The sequence below is a fragment of the Acomys russatus genome, chromosome 3 (genome assembly GCF_903995435.1).
Source record: "Acomys russatus chromosome 3, mAcoRus1.1, whole genome shotgun sequence".
Taxonomy (NCBI): domain Eukaryota; kingdom Metazoa; phylum Chordata; class Mammalia; order Rodentia; family Muridae; genus Acomys; species Acomys russatus.
The window spans coordinates 77140091-77157018 of record NC_067139.1 but is presented as its reverse complement, the minus strand read 5'-3'; the positions used below and the strand labels follow the sequence as shown (position 1 = coordinate 77157018).

At 46.7% G+C, this 16928-nt stretch overlaps 1 protein-coding gene across 1 annotated transcript; it reads right to left on the bottom strand.

Annotated features, from left to right (window-relative positions):
- Positions 1-2264: 2264 nt before the first annotated feature.
- On the bottom strand, positions 2265-16382 carry Cgrrf1 (cell growth regulator with ring finger domain 1). The gene is made up of 6 exons (XM_051142961.1): positions 16149-16382; positions 10524-10663; positions 6759-6936; positions 6477-6624; positions 2955-3062; positions 2265-2737 (listed from the first exon to the last, which is right to left on the bottom strand). Exons 1-6 carry the CDS (start codon positions 16250-16252, stop codon positions 2417-2419), a joined length of 999 nt encoding a protein of 332 aa, XP_050998918.1. The 5' UTR covers positions 16253-16382; the 3' UTR covers positions 2265-2416.
- Between the last annotated feature and the right edge of the window lie 546 nt (positions 16383-16928).

Here is a 16928-nt window from a genome sequence, read left to right as displayed (position 1 = left end):
CTCACCCGGGAACAGAGACAATGTAACATCTGAAATGAGGCTTCCACTGTACTGAGGCACATTGCTTTTGCAACGCGGTAAAGTCAAAGGTCCCTAAGCAGCAGCATTATAAAAGTTGTAATGGGACTTTGTGGTGCACGCCTTTAATCCTAGCACTCCATTGGCAGAGGCAGGCAGATCTCTGTGAGTTTGAGGCCATCCTGGTCTACAAAGCAAGTTTCACACCAGCGAGGACTACAGAGAAAGAGCCTGTCTCAAAAAAAAATTTTAAATGTAGTAGTAGTGGAGCTATCTATAGTGTTTTACTTTATAACTTCACCAAATTCTTCATACTAATTGTGACTGAGGGAAGGAAAACAATTTACCTTAGCTGCATCAAGAGAAACCAAGTCAAATTATCTTTAAAAATTATTTAAAATAAGCAGAAAATGGGTATCAGGCCACGAAATACGATTTAGCCTTTAAAGGGACTGTCAACTGCAACGTGGGTAACGCTGAAAACACAAAGTGACCTGTATTCGTGTGAAGTCTCCAGGACAGAGTGGTCCACAGCTGCTACGGTCGAGTGCCTGTCAGGGGCTGAGGAGGAGGGGCAGAGGCTGCTGCTATGGAGACAGAGAAGTATAGCTTGGGATAGTGAGTTCTGGAAATAGACAGTGGTGATGGTTATATAACAGTATAAATATACTTAATGCCAATTTACATTTAAAAATGCTTAAAATAGTAAATTCTATGTAGCACATATTTTACTTAAACTGTGAAAAATAGAACAACATTACTAATATAATCGCAGTTACTAAAACTGTGCTTCCGCAAGAAGCATTTGCAGCTGGGATGGCTTGGGTACCGGGACATTACATGGACACCAGGGCAGGATGGAGGCGATTACAGAGGACCCTCCCAGACAACAGAGTGCAGTGAGCCCTCAGGAGTCACGGGTGGGACTGTGCTCTGGACAATCCTCCTCCACCGACAGACTAAAGAGCCTCTTCCAGGCATGGGGACAGCTTCTAGCCAACCAGCCATGTGCCTTTGGGCACACAACACCGAGGTCAGTAACTCTGCCTGCTCCGCTGCGGGCCAGACCCAAAAGGTATGGTGTTTCTGTTTTGAAACAGGATCTCACATCATAGTCTGGCTGGCCTAGAACTCACTCTATAGACCAGGATGAGCAGGGATTCACAGAGATCCACCTGCTTCTGCCCCCCATGTGCTGGGACTAGATGTGTACACAATCATGCCAACTCTAGAAAGTGTTCACTCCATGGCTATTGGATGCAGAGAAGAGTTTCGAGTTCCCTTGTAAGGGGTGTATCCAAATGGAAGGAAATGGTATTTAAAAGTGGACACAGATGCACCACTTCTGTATAGAAGAGGCTTCGGCATCCCCCCGAGGGTCTCGGCTTATTTGGTGTGAGCCACTTTCTTAGGGAGCTGCTGGCGATTCTGATGGAAGCTTGGGGGAGGGAGGGGCTCCAGTTTTTCTTTCTGTTCTCAGACACCTTGGAAAGAGTGGTGGACAGTGCAGGGGGGCAGTGGTGCCCATTGAGTTCAACACTTACAAGGTATGAGGAATATGGGATTCTGGGTTCATTTGGGATTTAAAAAGATGTTGCTTGTTCCCTTTGTTTTGTTTTGTTTTGTTTTCCCCTAAGCTCTGTCCCTTTAGCCTCTAACCTTTCGGTAGATTTGCTGCAAAGGAAGAAATGTAAGGCACGACAGTGGGACCCACCGACCTTCCTGGGTAGAGCGCGGCCTGCTAATCTAATCACATCTGACAATGGAGTCCATAAACTTAATTAGCCATGAGCTTTTATTACCCAGGTGTTGTGTATCTGCCTCTGTGGGCAACAGCCCTGTGCCTCACATTCATGAGTGTAAAGCCTATATGGAAAGTTAGAAGGTGCATTTATGTAACTCTGATAAGGAAAATTTGAAAGCAAATGGATATTTATAAAACAGAGACAGTGGAAGGAAAAAACCCCTCCAACTACTTTGTAAACATGGACACATGTCATCACTTTAAGAAGAATTCAGTCTTCCAATTTCACTCCAGGTTACATGAAAAGGAAAAGCAGTCAGCCACCCTGAAACGTGGCCCTCCTGGCATCTCTGGTGGTTGATTTTCAGAGTGACTCTTCTCATGCACATTACATGGAATCTTCTAGCTGGCAACAAGCCGAATGTTTACATTCTTCTCAAGAGCTGAGTGGGTTTTAGGTCTCAATAAAGACAGCAGCCCAGTGCCCGCCATGGTGGACAGGAAGGATTTATTGTCATCATCCATGGACTATACACGCATGAGGTGACAACAGAATCCTCTCCGCAGTCATGGCTGTAGAGTCTACGTTAGGACTGACTCTAAGGACAGAGATCTGCACCTGTGTAGACAGTCCACGCTCTGGCTGTGATGTCTTCAGGAAGTTTCTAGCGCGTCCTTGTCCGGCTCTTTCTGACTGCAAAGTGCAAAGGATTCTTGCACAAACTGCCGGCACATGGGACACTGTTTGAAGTAGCACACACAGCTGTCACACAGGCATGCGTGCCGGCACGGCAGGAGCACCCAGTTCACGGCACCATTCTGGCACACCACGCAGTCCTTGCTGCCCTCCTCCACGGGCTCCACGTCACTCCCAGCCAGCCCTGCCTTCTCCAGCAAGCTCTGCTCTGTGTCCCTGTCGGCTGCAGGGGGGTCACTTGATGGAGTGGGACTACTGTTTGCAGACATGAACAGTTGCTGAAAATCAAAGAACCCAGTGTAAAGGCAATTGTAAATAACCGTTACTCTCACCCGGGGGGGGGGGGGTGTCACAGAAGCTACAGAAAATTTATGTACTAGGAAATCTAACAGCCAAGAGTAGTTAATTCTGTAACTAACTAAAAATCACAATTCTCTTTAAAAGCAGCCATTCTTTGAGCACTATAAACAGTAAATACTGCAAGGTATGACTTACCTTAAGGTCATAAAATTGACCTTGAGCCAGGATTAAATATTGATACAATATTCTGCAGGGAAGCTTGTAAGTCTTATCAGGAATATGAATTACTGACACCATGGAAATCTAGAATAGAAATTGGATGTGAGTCAGTACTTAACACTCCTCCACAGATAAGTGAAAAGGCGCTTCTCAAGTAAGAGATATATTAGAACATTTATATCAACTTGTATAAATCACAGCACTGAAAGGCAACCAGTTACTGACATATTTCTGACACATTTTAATTATACTGAAATTTACAGATTCATTGTGGTCTCAATAAAAACATCAGTGTGTTTTACTCCAAAGCTGCGTATGCTGATTTTAAAATATACAGAAAAAGAAAGCTATAAGGATAGGTAGGAAAGCACTCAATAGCCCAAAGGCAGTCTAACTTCATGAAATATTAAATTGTATGGTACTGACTCATAAGTAGATGAATGGATGAGACAGAGAAACAGTCCAGAAAAAAAAGGTATATGCAAAAATACAAGGAAGCACCAGACACAGAGATGGTTTTGCTTTTTGTTTTTTGGTAAACATATAGTTTGGGACAATTGGGTAACAAATTGGAAAAACATAAAACTGGACCCCTGCCTCACACAGCATGTCTGTAGCTTCTGTGCCAGGGGAGCAGAACAGGCAGACCCCCGGAACTCACTGGCCAGTCAAGCCAACCAGGAACTGGGTGGAGAGCAACTGAGGAAGAGACCTGATGTTCACCTCTGGCTTGCACATGGCACACCACATGCCATGAACACAGCTAAAGTGGAGAGTGACTGAAGAGGACACTCCATGCCGATCCCTGCTCCCCCCACCACCACACACACACACACACACACACACCACACACCACACACCACACACGAGATGCCAGCCAGAATCTGAAGACCACCAATTGCTGAAACCCTGAAAACTCAAAGCCCCTAAAGTCTAGAGCTCTCAGAGACAAAACGCCACAAATTATAATCCCTAAGATTAAGCATTCTGAATTCTAGAATCCTGAAAACCTTACTTTTCAGTGGTGGACGGAAGGCCTTACGAGATAGACAGATCTTGGGGCTGGGTTAGTGTGACCTCACTTGTCGCCACGCTCCCCTGCCCTGGCATCCCCAGAACTCGGCTCCACCACGGACTAGGAAGCTTAGGAACCTTCTAACCCAAGGACATCTGCTCACATGGAGATCCCTCCAGTGCCACAAAACAGTAGAGGGAAACTGGTCTTAACTAGAAATTTGCAAGGTACCCCAAAGTTGAGCAGAGGAAACGAATGAGTGCCTCACTGTGATCAACAATGGTGCCTTCAGTGTGGCATCCACGGCTCTGTTCATCAGAAACACGCCATCATCCTCCTGGGAGCAACAGAAAATTTAGAAACTAACCCACGTACACATTATCGCGCGGAAAAGGCTAAGTGTTTTAAAAAAGCTTATTGGAAGATGTGGTGGCCTTTACCAAACAAAATCGAACTCAACTGACTTGCCACCTAACAATAATTTGAAGTAGATACAGTCAAGCTTCTAAAAGTGAAGGGCAAAGTGTTCCGATAAAATTTGTTTTCCACTCAAGCAATGCACTTGGAGGAAATCAGACAAGTGCACTTGCCAACTATACAGACAGGATGCAAATTTCAGGTCAGAAGCATCACTGTCTGCTTGGCACGCCTTCCAGGTGGTGAAATTCCAGGAGCTTTCAATGGATCAAAGGCAAACGTGCCAAGCCAGTAACCTACCACACGTGGCCACTTCCTCCCTCTCTGGCTCTTTTAATTAGGAAGCAAACAAGCTTCAGTTTGATTTTTAAAAAATGTTTAGAAGCAGAAGTAATTCAGATTTTAAGATTTTGCAGATTTCAGAATATTTACATATATACGACAAGCTAGCCTGGAGATACAGATGAGCCCAAATCTGAACAGGAAATGAACCTGTGCTTTAAGAACATCTGAGGAACGTGGCCTGACAGTAATTTTCAAAAGCATGTTAGTGCACACACACTTAACTGCGACTGGTCAATGAGGACAGGTTAGAATTTCCCACAAGTGGCACATGTCAGTGCTCAAAAATCCCCAATTTTCAGATTGGGACGTTCAACCCATGTGAGTTCCCATCTCACTGGTCACTTGGTGGTTCCCAGCCTTCCTAACGCTGTGGCACTTTAACACAGTCCTCATGTTGTGGTGCGCCCCCACCCAACCACAATACTATTTCCATTGCTACTTCATAACTATAATTTTGCTACTCTTATGAATCATACTATAAATATCTGTATTTTCCGATGGTCTTAAGCGACCCCTGTAAAAGGGGGTCCTACCCACAGGCTGAGCACAACTGACTTAAGTGCTTTTATGATCTGAACGGGGAACTGCCAGTCTAAAGAACCAGTGCATCGCCTAGCACAGCTGTCCTCTGAGAGGCTCCACCCAACAGTGGATCAAAACAGATGCTGAGACTCACAGCCAGACATCGGGCAACGTAGGGAATCTTGTGGAAAAGTAGGGGGAAGGATCAAAGGACCTTGAGGGGACAGGAACTCCACAAGACCAACAGAGCCAACTAGCCAGAGTCCAGAGGGGCTTGAGGAAACTAAAGCACCAACCAAGCATGGACTGGACCTAGGCCCCTGCACAGATGTAGCAGATGGGCGGCTCAGGCTTTATGTGAGTCCTCTGTAAGGGGGGCAGGGGCCGTCTCACCAGGCCACAGGAAGAGGATGGGCTCAGTCCTGATGCAACTTGCCCGTGCTGAGTTGAGTTGGTAGGGGTGTGTTCCCCTTTTCTGAGGAGAAGGGGAGCGATAGGGGAAGAGGGAGGAAGGATGAGACTGGGAGGACAGGAGGGAGGGGGCTATGATCAGGATGTAAAGTGAATAAATAAATTAATTAAAAAAGAACCAGTACATAAGCTGGGCAGTGGTGGCGCATACCTTTAATCCCAGCACTCAGGAGACAGAGGCAGGCAGACCTCTCTAGGCCAGCCTAGTCTACAGAGTGAGTTCCAGAACAGCCAGGGACACACAGAGACTCTTGTCTCGAGTCCCAGCCTCCCAGCTAAGAAACCAAGCAATCAGTACACAATGAGAAAAAACTATAACTTTGGCCCAAAAAGAGTAAACCTGGTCTTAAAATGAAGCATTTCAAGTCATTGTGATGCTGATCAATTCAGTAATAAAAACATCAAGAATAGGCATGCACCCCAAAGAATATTTTCTCTAAGCAAATATTACCTATCACAGAAGGATGAAATTAACTTAATTAACAGTAATCCATCTTTTGTCTTCTAAATGAAGTCATGATGTTGTCATTCACAGGGGAAAAAAGCCATCATACCCTGAAGGTGTGTATAAAAATTAAACAGGGATAGAACACATCTTAATTTTTCAAGACATGTGAGTCCAAGACCAAATACATATTTCCAGAAATTAATTTTCCCTACTCCAAAAATAATTAAGAGCCACCTAAATCTTGTAACGGCAAGGCATTCCAGATGCTTCAATTACTTACGATGTCATACATTTCTCGGTCATCCTCATCAGCGAGGGTCAGCAGAGCTACCAATGGATAGCGAGATCTGGGCACTGGACCAAAGTCTTCAATTTCAGTATCTCTCGGTAACTGGCAATATATTTCTTCTTTGCTGTGTTTTTTAATACTTTTAAATATGTAAAGGCAAACTGCCAAAAGAATAAAAATATATCAAAAAGTAAAAAACTTGGCAACATTTTTTACTGTGTCCACAGAGTCACATGTTTTCTGTGCCAGTGAGTGTATCTGGAAAAAGGATACAAATACTGTTCTCGGTGGAGATAGTCACTGTACAGCGCCTCTTCTAGAGCGTGTGGGGTGCCTATCCGGAAGCAGTAGACGTGCTTCTGAAGAGCTTCGTGGAGTCTTTGGACACTGCACCCCCAGTAGCATGTAAGACGACTATCTTCAAGGCAGTCTGTTGTCAAGACGATGCCTGCTACAGAGAACAAACCAGAAGGAGAATGGGCGTCACCCAGGGCAGCGGATAATAAAACAGCAAGGGGCAGGAAACACGTATGGGCTTTGTCCTGGAGGCCAGCCAAGCTGTGGCAGCTTTCAAAAGTTGTTGCGTATCTACAAATGTAAAAATCTCAGCCGCTATGCAGAATTTGAACAATATTAGCAAAGTTTTATAATTATAATTTATCTTTAAAATGATTGGTTTAACTTTCCTTCCTGGTAACTATAACCACCCCTTTCTAATAATATGCAATCCAAATCACAAAAGTCAGAGCAGCAGAGCAGAGGCGTCCAAAGTGGACAGACACAAACCAGGGGCTCCAGATGGTGATCGCTGAAGTAAGAAAGAAAAGGCACCAAGAAAGTGAGCTTTCCTATTAATATACACAGAGACAGTGTCCACAGCCATCACACCGTTGGTGCTCCATAGCCATCACAGCATTGGTCATCATGGTCATCACACAGTTGGTGCTCCATGATCATCACACAGTCGGTGCTCCACGGCCATCACACAGTTGGTGCTCCACGGCCATCACACAGTTGGTGCTCCATGGCCATCACACAGTTGGTGCTCCACGGCCATCACACAGTTGGTGCTCCACGGCTATCACACAGTTGGCACTCCACGGTCATCACACAGTTGGTGCTCCATGGTCATCACACAATTGGTGCTCCACGGCCATCACACAGTTGGTGCTCCACGGTCATCACATAGTTGGTGCTCCATGGCCATCACACAGTTGGTGCTCCATGGCCATCACACAGTTGGCACTCCACGGCCATCACACAGTTGGCGCTCCATGGTCATCACACAGTTGGTGCTCCACGGCCATCACACAGTTGGTGTTCCATGGTCATCACACAGTTGGTGCTCCACGGCCATCACACAGTTGGTGCTCCATGGTCATCACACAGTTGGTGCTCCACGGCCATCACACAGTTGGTGCTCCACGGCCATCACACAGTTGGTGCTCCACGGCCATCACACAGTTGGTGCTCCACGGTCATCACACAGTTGGTGCTCCATGGTCATCACACAGTTGGTGTTCCACGGCCATCACACAGTTGGCGCTCCACGGTCATCACACAGTTGGTGCTCCACGGTCATCACACAGTTGGTGCTCCACGGTCATCACAGTTGGTGCTCCATGGCCATCACACAGTTGGTGCTCCACGGCCATCACACAGTTGGTGCTCCACGTAATACACAAAACCACCGGAGGAATGGCTGGGAGATGCCAGCGGCAGGAGGGTTAATAGCAATGTTCTCGGTTTCCCTTTGCTTTCAATGACAGGAGCTTACAGCTTCAGTCCACTTGGTAAGTGGCTAACAAGTGGACATACAAAGTGTGGGCATTGTCTTACTTATGGATTTTATGCTTACACAGCTTTAAGTGCTACTGACATGATTATTTTTTCTCCTTGCTGGTGGCCTTGAAGCACACGGAGTTCAAGGGGAGAGACATCTAGGGTCCCGTACTGTTGGGAGGGAAAGCCGCTGGGGCTCCTGCTCAGAGGCAGGGCATGTCTGACTAGACCTAGATGCAGTCTGGGTCACTGAACAAAAAAACCCAAGCACAGAACTGTTACACAACAAGACCTGTCCCAGCAAACCGTTCTCTGTTTTCAAGTCACACCACGCTGGATGTTGGCTCACCCTCCTGTGCAGTCTGTCAGGAACTTGGGATACAGCAGTGAGAAAAAACAGCCTAGATCATTAAACCAGCTGCACACGAAACAAAATAACCTGATAGCCACTCACAACGGCAGTGTCCATGCAGACAGTAAGGGCAGCTGCCTTTCCAATCAACTTTGCTCTTATAATTTCCACCAAATCCTTCTTTTTTTCCCCACAGAAAACAAATAAGAAATGCTATCCACTGGTGGTTTCTGTTTTGTTTTGTCTTGTTTTTAGTGAGTTCTCTCAGTAGCCACCCTAACACTTGTCTTTTCCATCAGTGAAGAAGGTCAGCGTTGGGCAGAGCTGAGAGCTCCACCGACTTTTCCTTTGCCTCAGACACAGGCAGAGTCCTGGACAGAGGGTGATTTCCTCAGTTCTCGTCCAGAGGAGCCTGGGGTTTACTTACTGTGATCGGCTCCTCTCATTTCTGTGTACTTCCAGGCTTAAGGGGCTGGGCAGCAGGAGGACACATGGTTGATTTTTCTGTTGGCAATCCTTACCCAAGAACCAGCGAAGGCAAGGTAGCAGGTTGAAGTCTAAAGCCACTGCCGGGTGCGTGTGTTGAGGGAAGCAGGATGTCATTAACCCATCATTGTATATTGTAATCATCACTGCCTTCCTTTAATAAAAAGTAGTTCTTTATATCAACGCCGTGCAGTCTCAGCGCCGTGGCCACCATTAGCACAATCCCTCACAAGCCCGCACAGAGGCCAGTCTCTCAAGCGACCCCAAGTCTGCCAGGTGACAGCTGACAGCATCACACCTGTTCCTTCCCATTTGAGCCACAGGTGGCTTCTTGGTTCTTGCTTTTCCATATTTCTCAGCTACCTGGGTGCTCTGTCCCCACTTCCTCCACCTAGAAGTTTACTCAAAGCCCCAGTAAATACCTACTTATAATTCAATCAAGACAATTAGAAGCCAGGTAGAAGGGGGCATGGGCCAGCGTTCATCTCTACAAGGACTTTCCTAAATGTGTCTGCCGCGGCAAACTCAGCGCTTCCTTCTTCAGAACTCACCTCGATGGCTCTAAGTAGTCCTAACAACTCGCTTTAGCAAACGCAGAAACAAACCTTCCAGCTGTAATTAGCACATCAAAAGTGACAGATTATAGGAAAATGTATATTAAAATACCATAATTTCAGGTTAAAAATCAGTTGCTCTTTAAAAGGTGAGCAGCCTTATTATTAACTCGCTGTTTTAGACATTTTACCATTTTCACATCACCCAAGACCAATGAATGCGGCCCAGGATCCTAAGATCTGTCCACTAACACATGCTGCGCTTCACTCTCTCTGCAATACCACAACTGGATAAACTCTTCCAGAAGAAAATGTATACAATGCTAATTTTCGTACCTACAGTATTCAGTTCAGTGAAGAGAAAGCAATAGAGAAAGAAAAACAGAAGGGCTCACAACAAGGGGACAGGAGACAGGAGAGAGGCCTGGGGAACAGCGGGGACAGGAGAGAGGCCTGGGGAACAGCGGGGACAGGAGAGAGGCCTGGGGGTCATGGGGACAGGAGAGAGGCCTGGGGGGCAGCGGGGATGGGAGAGAGGCCTGGGGGGCAGCGGGGATGGGAGAGAGGCCTGGGGAACAGGGGGAGAGGAGAGAGGCCTGGGGAACAGGGGAGAGAGGCCTGGGGAACAGGGGGACGGGAGAGAGGCCTGGGGAACAGGGGGAACAGGGGAGAGAGGCCTGGGGAACAGGGGGAACAGGGGAGAGAGGCCTGGGGAACAGGGGGAACAGGGGAGAGGCCTGGGGAACAGGAGGGACAGGAGAGAGGCCTGGGGAACAGGGGGGACAGGAGAGAGGCCTGGGGAACAGGGGGAGAGGAGAGAGGCCTGGGGAACAGGGGAGAGAGGCCTGGGGAACAGGCACCCACTTGCTAGCGAGGCTGAGGACGGACCGGCCATCTCTAAGCCGAAAGGGTTCTGCACTTGTCTCATCTGTTTCCTGAAAGCTCGTGTGCTGAACTGGGCCCCTTCTGAATTTCTCAGAATTACTGGAACATCCCAACCGAACCTAAAGAAAGGTAAAAATAAAACATCGCTTCAACAAATTTGAAACTTTATGTCACATAAAAAGTCTGTTGGGCTTCATCACATATTGCTTTTAAAGTCAGGGCTGGGAAAGAGGCCCAAGGCCTCACAGCTGCTCTTTCCCTTACACTGTGGCTAGCCATGCAAAAGCACAGTGATTATAGGTAAGTTATACTTAGAACAAGAAACATGGCCATTGTAGAAGTCAATCCTCAAGAGATATGAAAAACAAATGTTTACTCAATATTGACTATTTGTTATTTATGAGGCCAAGGAACTGTTAAAATATCAAAGGGTATTTTGGAATTTTTAAAATAAGGCAAAATATCAAATACAGATTTCCTCTCACATAATATACTTTTAAAGGTCATATAAACTATGCAAAGGCGTGAACTCTGACAATCCACACAAAACAAGCTTGTAAATAAAGAAAACAAACGAAATATGCAGCAATATTAAAAACCAGGCAGGTTTACTCAACCTAAACAGAGTGCCCTAAAATAAATTCATAGTTGAATCAGTGGACTTCACTCAAATAGAGTGCCCAACGTGATCCACAGCTGAAGCAGAAGACTTCAGCTATGTGCATCCCTTGACTGCTCCGTCTCTGCAAACACACAGCGCTGGCAGAGAAGAGGGAATAGGGAACAGAAAGGGCCCACAGAAACAAGCTCACAAACTGGCACATTCCTGGGATAATGTTCTAAGAGTCAGCACTGAAAAGAAAAACTACATTGTTATAATCACGTGGATAATTTTTTAAAATGTAAGGGCTGGAGAGATGGCTCAACAGTTAAGACCTCTGTCTGCTTTTCCAGAGGACGCAGGATTCAATTCCCTGCAGCCACATGGTGGCTCTTAGTTGTCTATAGCTCCAGTTCCATGTGACCTGACAGTCTCTTTTGGTCTCCGTGGGCACCTGGCACACAGACATACGTGCATGCAAAGCACCCACATACAGAAAATGAAAACTTAAAAATATCCAAAAGTAGCAGCTATAGGACTATCTAATATAAAATCCTAAGAGGCTAACCTATGGTAGAAATACAAAGAGCTGTTGTTTCTGGACGCATAGAGCAGGAACACCAGAGAGAGTGCATGAAGAACCTATCAGTGTGCGGCGCTCAAGTTGGGACTGTACAGATGCATTTGCCAACACCGGGCAAATAGCACATTCCACATACCACTTTAAAAGAAAACCAGGCCTTTAATCCTCCACTGGGAGGCAGAGGCAGGTGAGACTCTGAGTTCAAGGTTAGACTGGTCTACAGAGTGCTCCATGCTCATAAAGCTGTACTTAGAGGGAAAATCTAGAAGAAAGAAGAGAAGGAGAAGAAGGAGGAGGAGGAGGAGGAGGAGGAGGAGAAACAACAAACACAGAAAACCAGAGAGAAACCTTGAACTGTCTCAAACGTTTTTAATCAAGTTTCAATCTCTCAAACAAGAATGGGCTTACACTTTAGCTCCAGAAATTCAGAACGTGTCCTCATTGATGCATCTGATCTTGTAACACTGTATCCTTCCCTTCCGTCCTAACAATCCTGCGGTGTCTCCTACTAAGCTGTCTCCTGCTGAGCTGTCTCCTACAGTCAGTCCCTAGAGACCAGAGGTCCTCAGCCTTCCTAATGCTGTGACCTGTGATGTTCATACAGTTCCTCATGTTGTGCTGGCCCACAACATAAAATTATTTTCATTGCTACTTCATAACTGTAATTTTTCTACTGTTATGAATCATAATGTAAACACTTGTACTTTCCAATGGTCTTGGGCGACCCCTATGAGGGGGTCAGCATCCACAGATTGAGAATCATGCTATAGACACAAATTTACAAAGTAAAGTGGACTATTTCTCACTAAGTCAGGTTTTTTGTCCCAGTGCACAGAGATCTTGCACAGGGGCAAAAGCTTTTCTATGGATATCTGCGGAAAGCAACCGCCCTACTGGTACCACCACAGACCTTCACACAGGGACACTTCCCTCATGGAAGGCATGCTGAATCCATAAATAAAAGAAGCTCAGCTGGGCGTGGTGGCGCATGCCTATAACCCCAGCCTGGTCTACAAAGTGAGTCCAGGACAGCCAAGGCTATACAGAGAGACCTTGTCTCAAAAAAAAAAAAGAAGGAGGAGGAGGAGGTGGCAGTGGCAGCGGCAGCAGCTCAGCGTTCTCAGCTTTAAACTGGGCATGGTGGCTCATTCCTGTAATTCCAGTACTCAAGAGGGAGGCTAAGGCAGGAGTGCCATCCCAAGTTCAAGGTAAGCCTGGGCTACCTAATGAATTCTAGGCCAGCCTGGGCTATAGACACGTCAATAACAACCACTCTAAGCTTTGTTCATGTATATATAAATGTCCCCTTACAAGTCTCAGCTCTCTACTTCTTTCTAATCAATATAAACCAAAACCACCTTTATTTTAATTGATTACAACTCCATTCCATGCAGTGGATTACTAGGATCTCACTTCTCATTGGCAAGAAGCTGACGAATATCCCAATAACAAGCAGGTGTCCACATTATAACCAACCTGACTTCCAAGCTCTATCTTTGATGGATTTTTTTTCAATAACCCTCTTCTGAGTAACACTTTATCAGTCATAGTCCAGTCAGCAGACCAAAATCAAATGAAGGATTTGAAGAGAGAAATAAATGTATTAAAAACTAATAACCCTGGCTTAGTGGTTAAGAGCGCTTGTCTGCTCTTCCAGAGGTCCGAAGTTCAATTTCCAGCAACCACATGGTGGCTCACAGCCATCTATACCCTCTAATAGATGCATGCAGATGGAGCACTCATATACATAAAATAAAAAAATTTTAAAAACAACTAATAACCAGCACCGGAGTGGTGGAATCTTGCCCAGAAGTGGGAGACCCTGCCATAAGCTGTTATCCTTAGACCAAGTAATAGAAGAAAGAAAAACTTGTGGATTTGGGACCCTATGGCACTGCGACTCCAATAGAATGACATGAAGCTGCTCTAGGAGAGTTGAAAACTCCCTATGAACTGGAGCCAGAGCTATGTCAGAGTGACGCACTGTTGCTAGAAGGCATAAGAGGAAGGACCAAAACAAAAGCCATGTGCCCCTTAGTCCTGTCTAAACTTCCCCTCTGTATCCTTTCTTGGGGGGGCTTATAGGTAGACAGCTAGCAAAGGAGAAATGTGATTCTCCGTCCCAGATTCGCTAACAGCATACAAAGCAGTGTGTAAGGCTGACTGACAATCCCTTACTAAACTGACCTGCAGAGGAGGCAGGCAATCACCGCCAAGACCGAGTCCTGGATTATTTATTTGTGTGCAGCGTTTGAGAGTATCCGACAGATGCTGTTGGGGCCAGCATGTACAATAAGAATTTCACCCAGGGCTGGAGAGATGGCTCAGAGGTTAAGAACACTGACTGCTCTTCCAGAGGTCCTGAGTTCAATTCCCAGCAACCACATGGTGGCTCACAACCATCTATAATGTGATCCTGTGTGCACTGTATACATAACAAATAAATAAATGTTTTTTAAAAAAAAAGAATTTCACCCATTTCCCCGTGCTAAGATCTAACTTGGTGACCTATTCAACAAGCCATATAGTATAATTTCCAACTAGATACCAATTTTCTTTTCTTTTCTTTTTTTAATTTAAAAATAGCCTTAGTTAACCTGGGACAGGGCAGATAGCAATCCTCTAAACTACCTCCCATAGTGGGGCAGGCATGGGATCCCGGGCTCAATCCCATGTCATCTGTTTTCAATAACTTCTATCAAGTTACCTCCCATCCATAATCCCAAATACTTGGTAATGTTTCTTATCTGGGCCGGATTCTCCACCTACGTCGGCCATGTGCTTCTCCTCCATCTCACCCATGGCGGCCTTCCTCTCTTCCCTTCAGGTCTCTCTCCTTTCTCCTTCTGGCCGTCCTTTCTTCTTCCTCCTTGTGTTGGTCTCTCTTCTTCTTCCCAGAATTCCTCTCTCTCTCTCTCCTAGCCCCACCTATCTCTTTTCACCATTTTTCTTTATTAAGGAAATGCATGTTGAAGAGAGTAACAGCCGTATTATAGTCCTTTAAAAATGGTGCATTAAGACTACTTTTTCCACTTGAGAAACACCTTCCTAATTCTTTGTTGTTGTTTTGTTTTTGAGACAGGGTTTCTCTGTGTATCCTTGGCTGTCCTGGACTTGATTTGTAGACCAGGCTGGCCTCAAATTCACAGCAACTCACCTGCCTCTGCCTCTGGGATTAAAGGCATGAGCCCAGCCACCTTCCTAATTTTAATTACAAACTTCCTTGATGTGAATGACAGCAATTAGAACCTGAAAGGTTAATAATAAATAACACATTGTGCTCCAGGTATGGTGACACACTCCTTTAAATCCAGCATTTGGGATGCTGAGGCAGAGACTGCAAGCATATTCTACCGTGAAACCACCCATCTTAAAGAGAAACCAATTTGTGTGAGAGATTGGTCTTCACCTTATTCTGTCCACATCAAGGGAACTGTATGCTGTACTTTCTTTTTAAAAGTTGACACCTATTTTCAGAAACCAACCAGGACCTGCTCCAGTCTTTAAAATAATAATGAATATGTAATTAGGTGGTATTTGTGAGCTTGGTTTACAAAGCCTGCTTCGGTTCCAAGCCTGTCGGCCTCGGCTCATGCTGTGGGCTCTGACACGCACTCCCATTCTCACATATTTTTCAAAATACTAGCTCATGTCTCTACGGGCCATGGCTCTTGTTCACCTAGAATCACTGTTCAGCACATTTGGATCCACCATCTCTTCAAGGGGCCTTGAAGGCTGGCAACCTAGAGCAAGCGCTGTAGGCTAGTCCGACGGTTTCAACTAGCTGTGTTTGGCAGGCTGGCCTCAACAAGATAAAAGCGCATCTCCTCAACAGAGACACCGGGAGAAGCTGTACGCTGAAAAGAATTGCTCGGGCGTTATGTAACTCTCCGAGAAGCAAAACACCTTCACCCGCCACAGAATAACTTACTCCCAAAAATCTCTCGCTCCTTTCTAAAAAACCTGCTACCGACTCTAGCTCACTTCAAAAAAAAAAAAAAAAAAAAGTAGACTGCGTCAAGGAGCCAGCCATTCAATTACCAAGCGGTAGCTATAGAATTCGGGGCAAAAAGTTGCCCCCTTGAAAGATCTGGGAACCAAGCAAGGGTCAGTTCAGTTCAGGGCAGAAACACAACCGAGCTCCTCCACGTCCCGTCTGCGCGCTGTGGGGGCCGGTGACCGGTGCCCGCTGGACACGGAGAAGGCCGGGGCCCGGGACACACAAAGCCTTTGGGACACGCACTCTGACCCCGCACCGGGACCAAGCTGTCCCCCTCCCCGGCGGCCCCATCCCGAGTGCGTTCGGTGGCGGTGCCCGCTGTGGCGGAGCCACAGGAGCCCGGTGCACGGACCTCACCCCCTCCCCCACCACCCCCACCCGGCCGTGCCCCCGCCCTAGCTCCCAGCCCCGGACACTCACCATCTTAGTACCAGGCCGGTGGTGACGATGAAGCAGGTGAAGACTACCGCGATGTAGAAGAGCGGCGAGTATTCAAAGAGCGTTACCAGGAACACCGCGGCCATCGGGGTCTTCTGGGCTCAGCCCGGCTCCCTCGCCGGCTAAGCCAGGACCCAAGCCGGTATGGCGCCCCGGAGCGGACAAACTTTGTAGGTCCCTCTGTCGCCCAGGTTTCTTGAGGGAACTGGAAGCCGCGGCCGCAGGAGCCAGGATGCCAATCAGAAGGCGGATAGCAGGCACGCCACGCCCCCTCCTGCTTCCTGTCCTAACTATTGGCTACGTAGAGGGGCGGGCCCAGCTCTGTCCCGCCCTCCGCCCCTCCCCCCGCAAGATTGATGGCTGCAGGAACTCCACCCTCCTGCTCCACTTCGCAAAATCCCAACAGCAATTTGCGGCCAATAGGAACAAAACGCCAGCTGGCGCAGATTCTCAGAAGCACAAGGTATCCTGAAACCCTGCAAACCCGAGGTAAAACCGGGAAGAGAAGAGAAGGGTCGTCCCCGGAGGAGCAGGGGTGAGGTGCGGTGGGGTGGGGTGTCGTCTACAAAGTGAAATAAACTCAATCCTGCTCTTGTTCGATCTCGATTTGCAAACAGTCACGGAAAACCAGAAAAGTGGCCACTACGGCAAGCGATTTACTGCAACCTTATCAGCCCTTTCAAAGTAATTTTAATCAAAGGAAAATCGGCATACTACTCAAAATTCTCTTAGAGCCAGGCGGTGGTAGTGGCGCACGCCTTT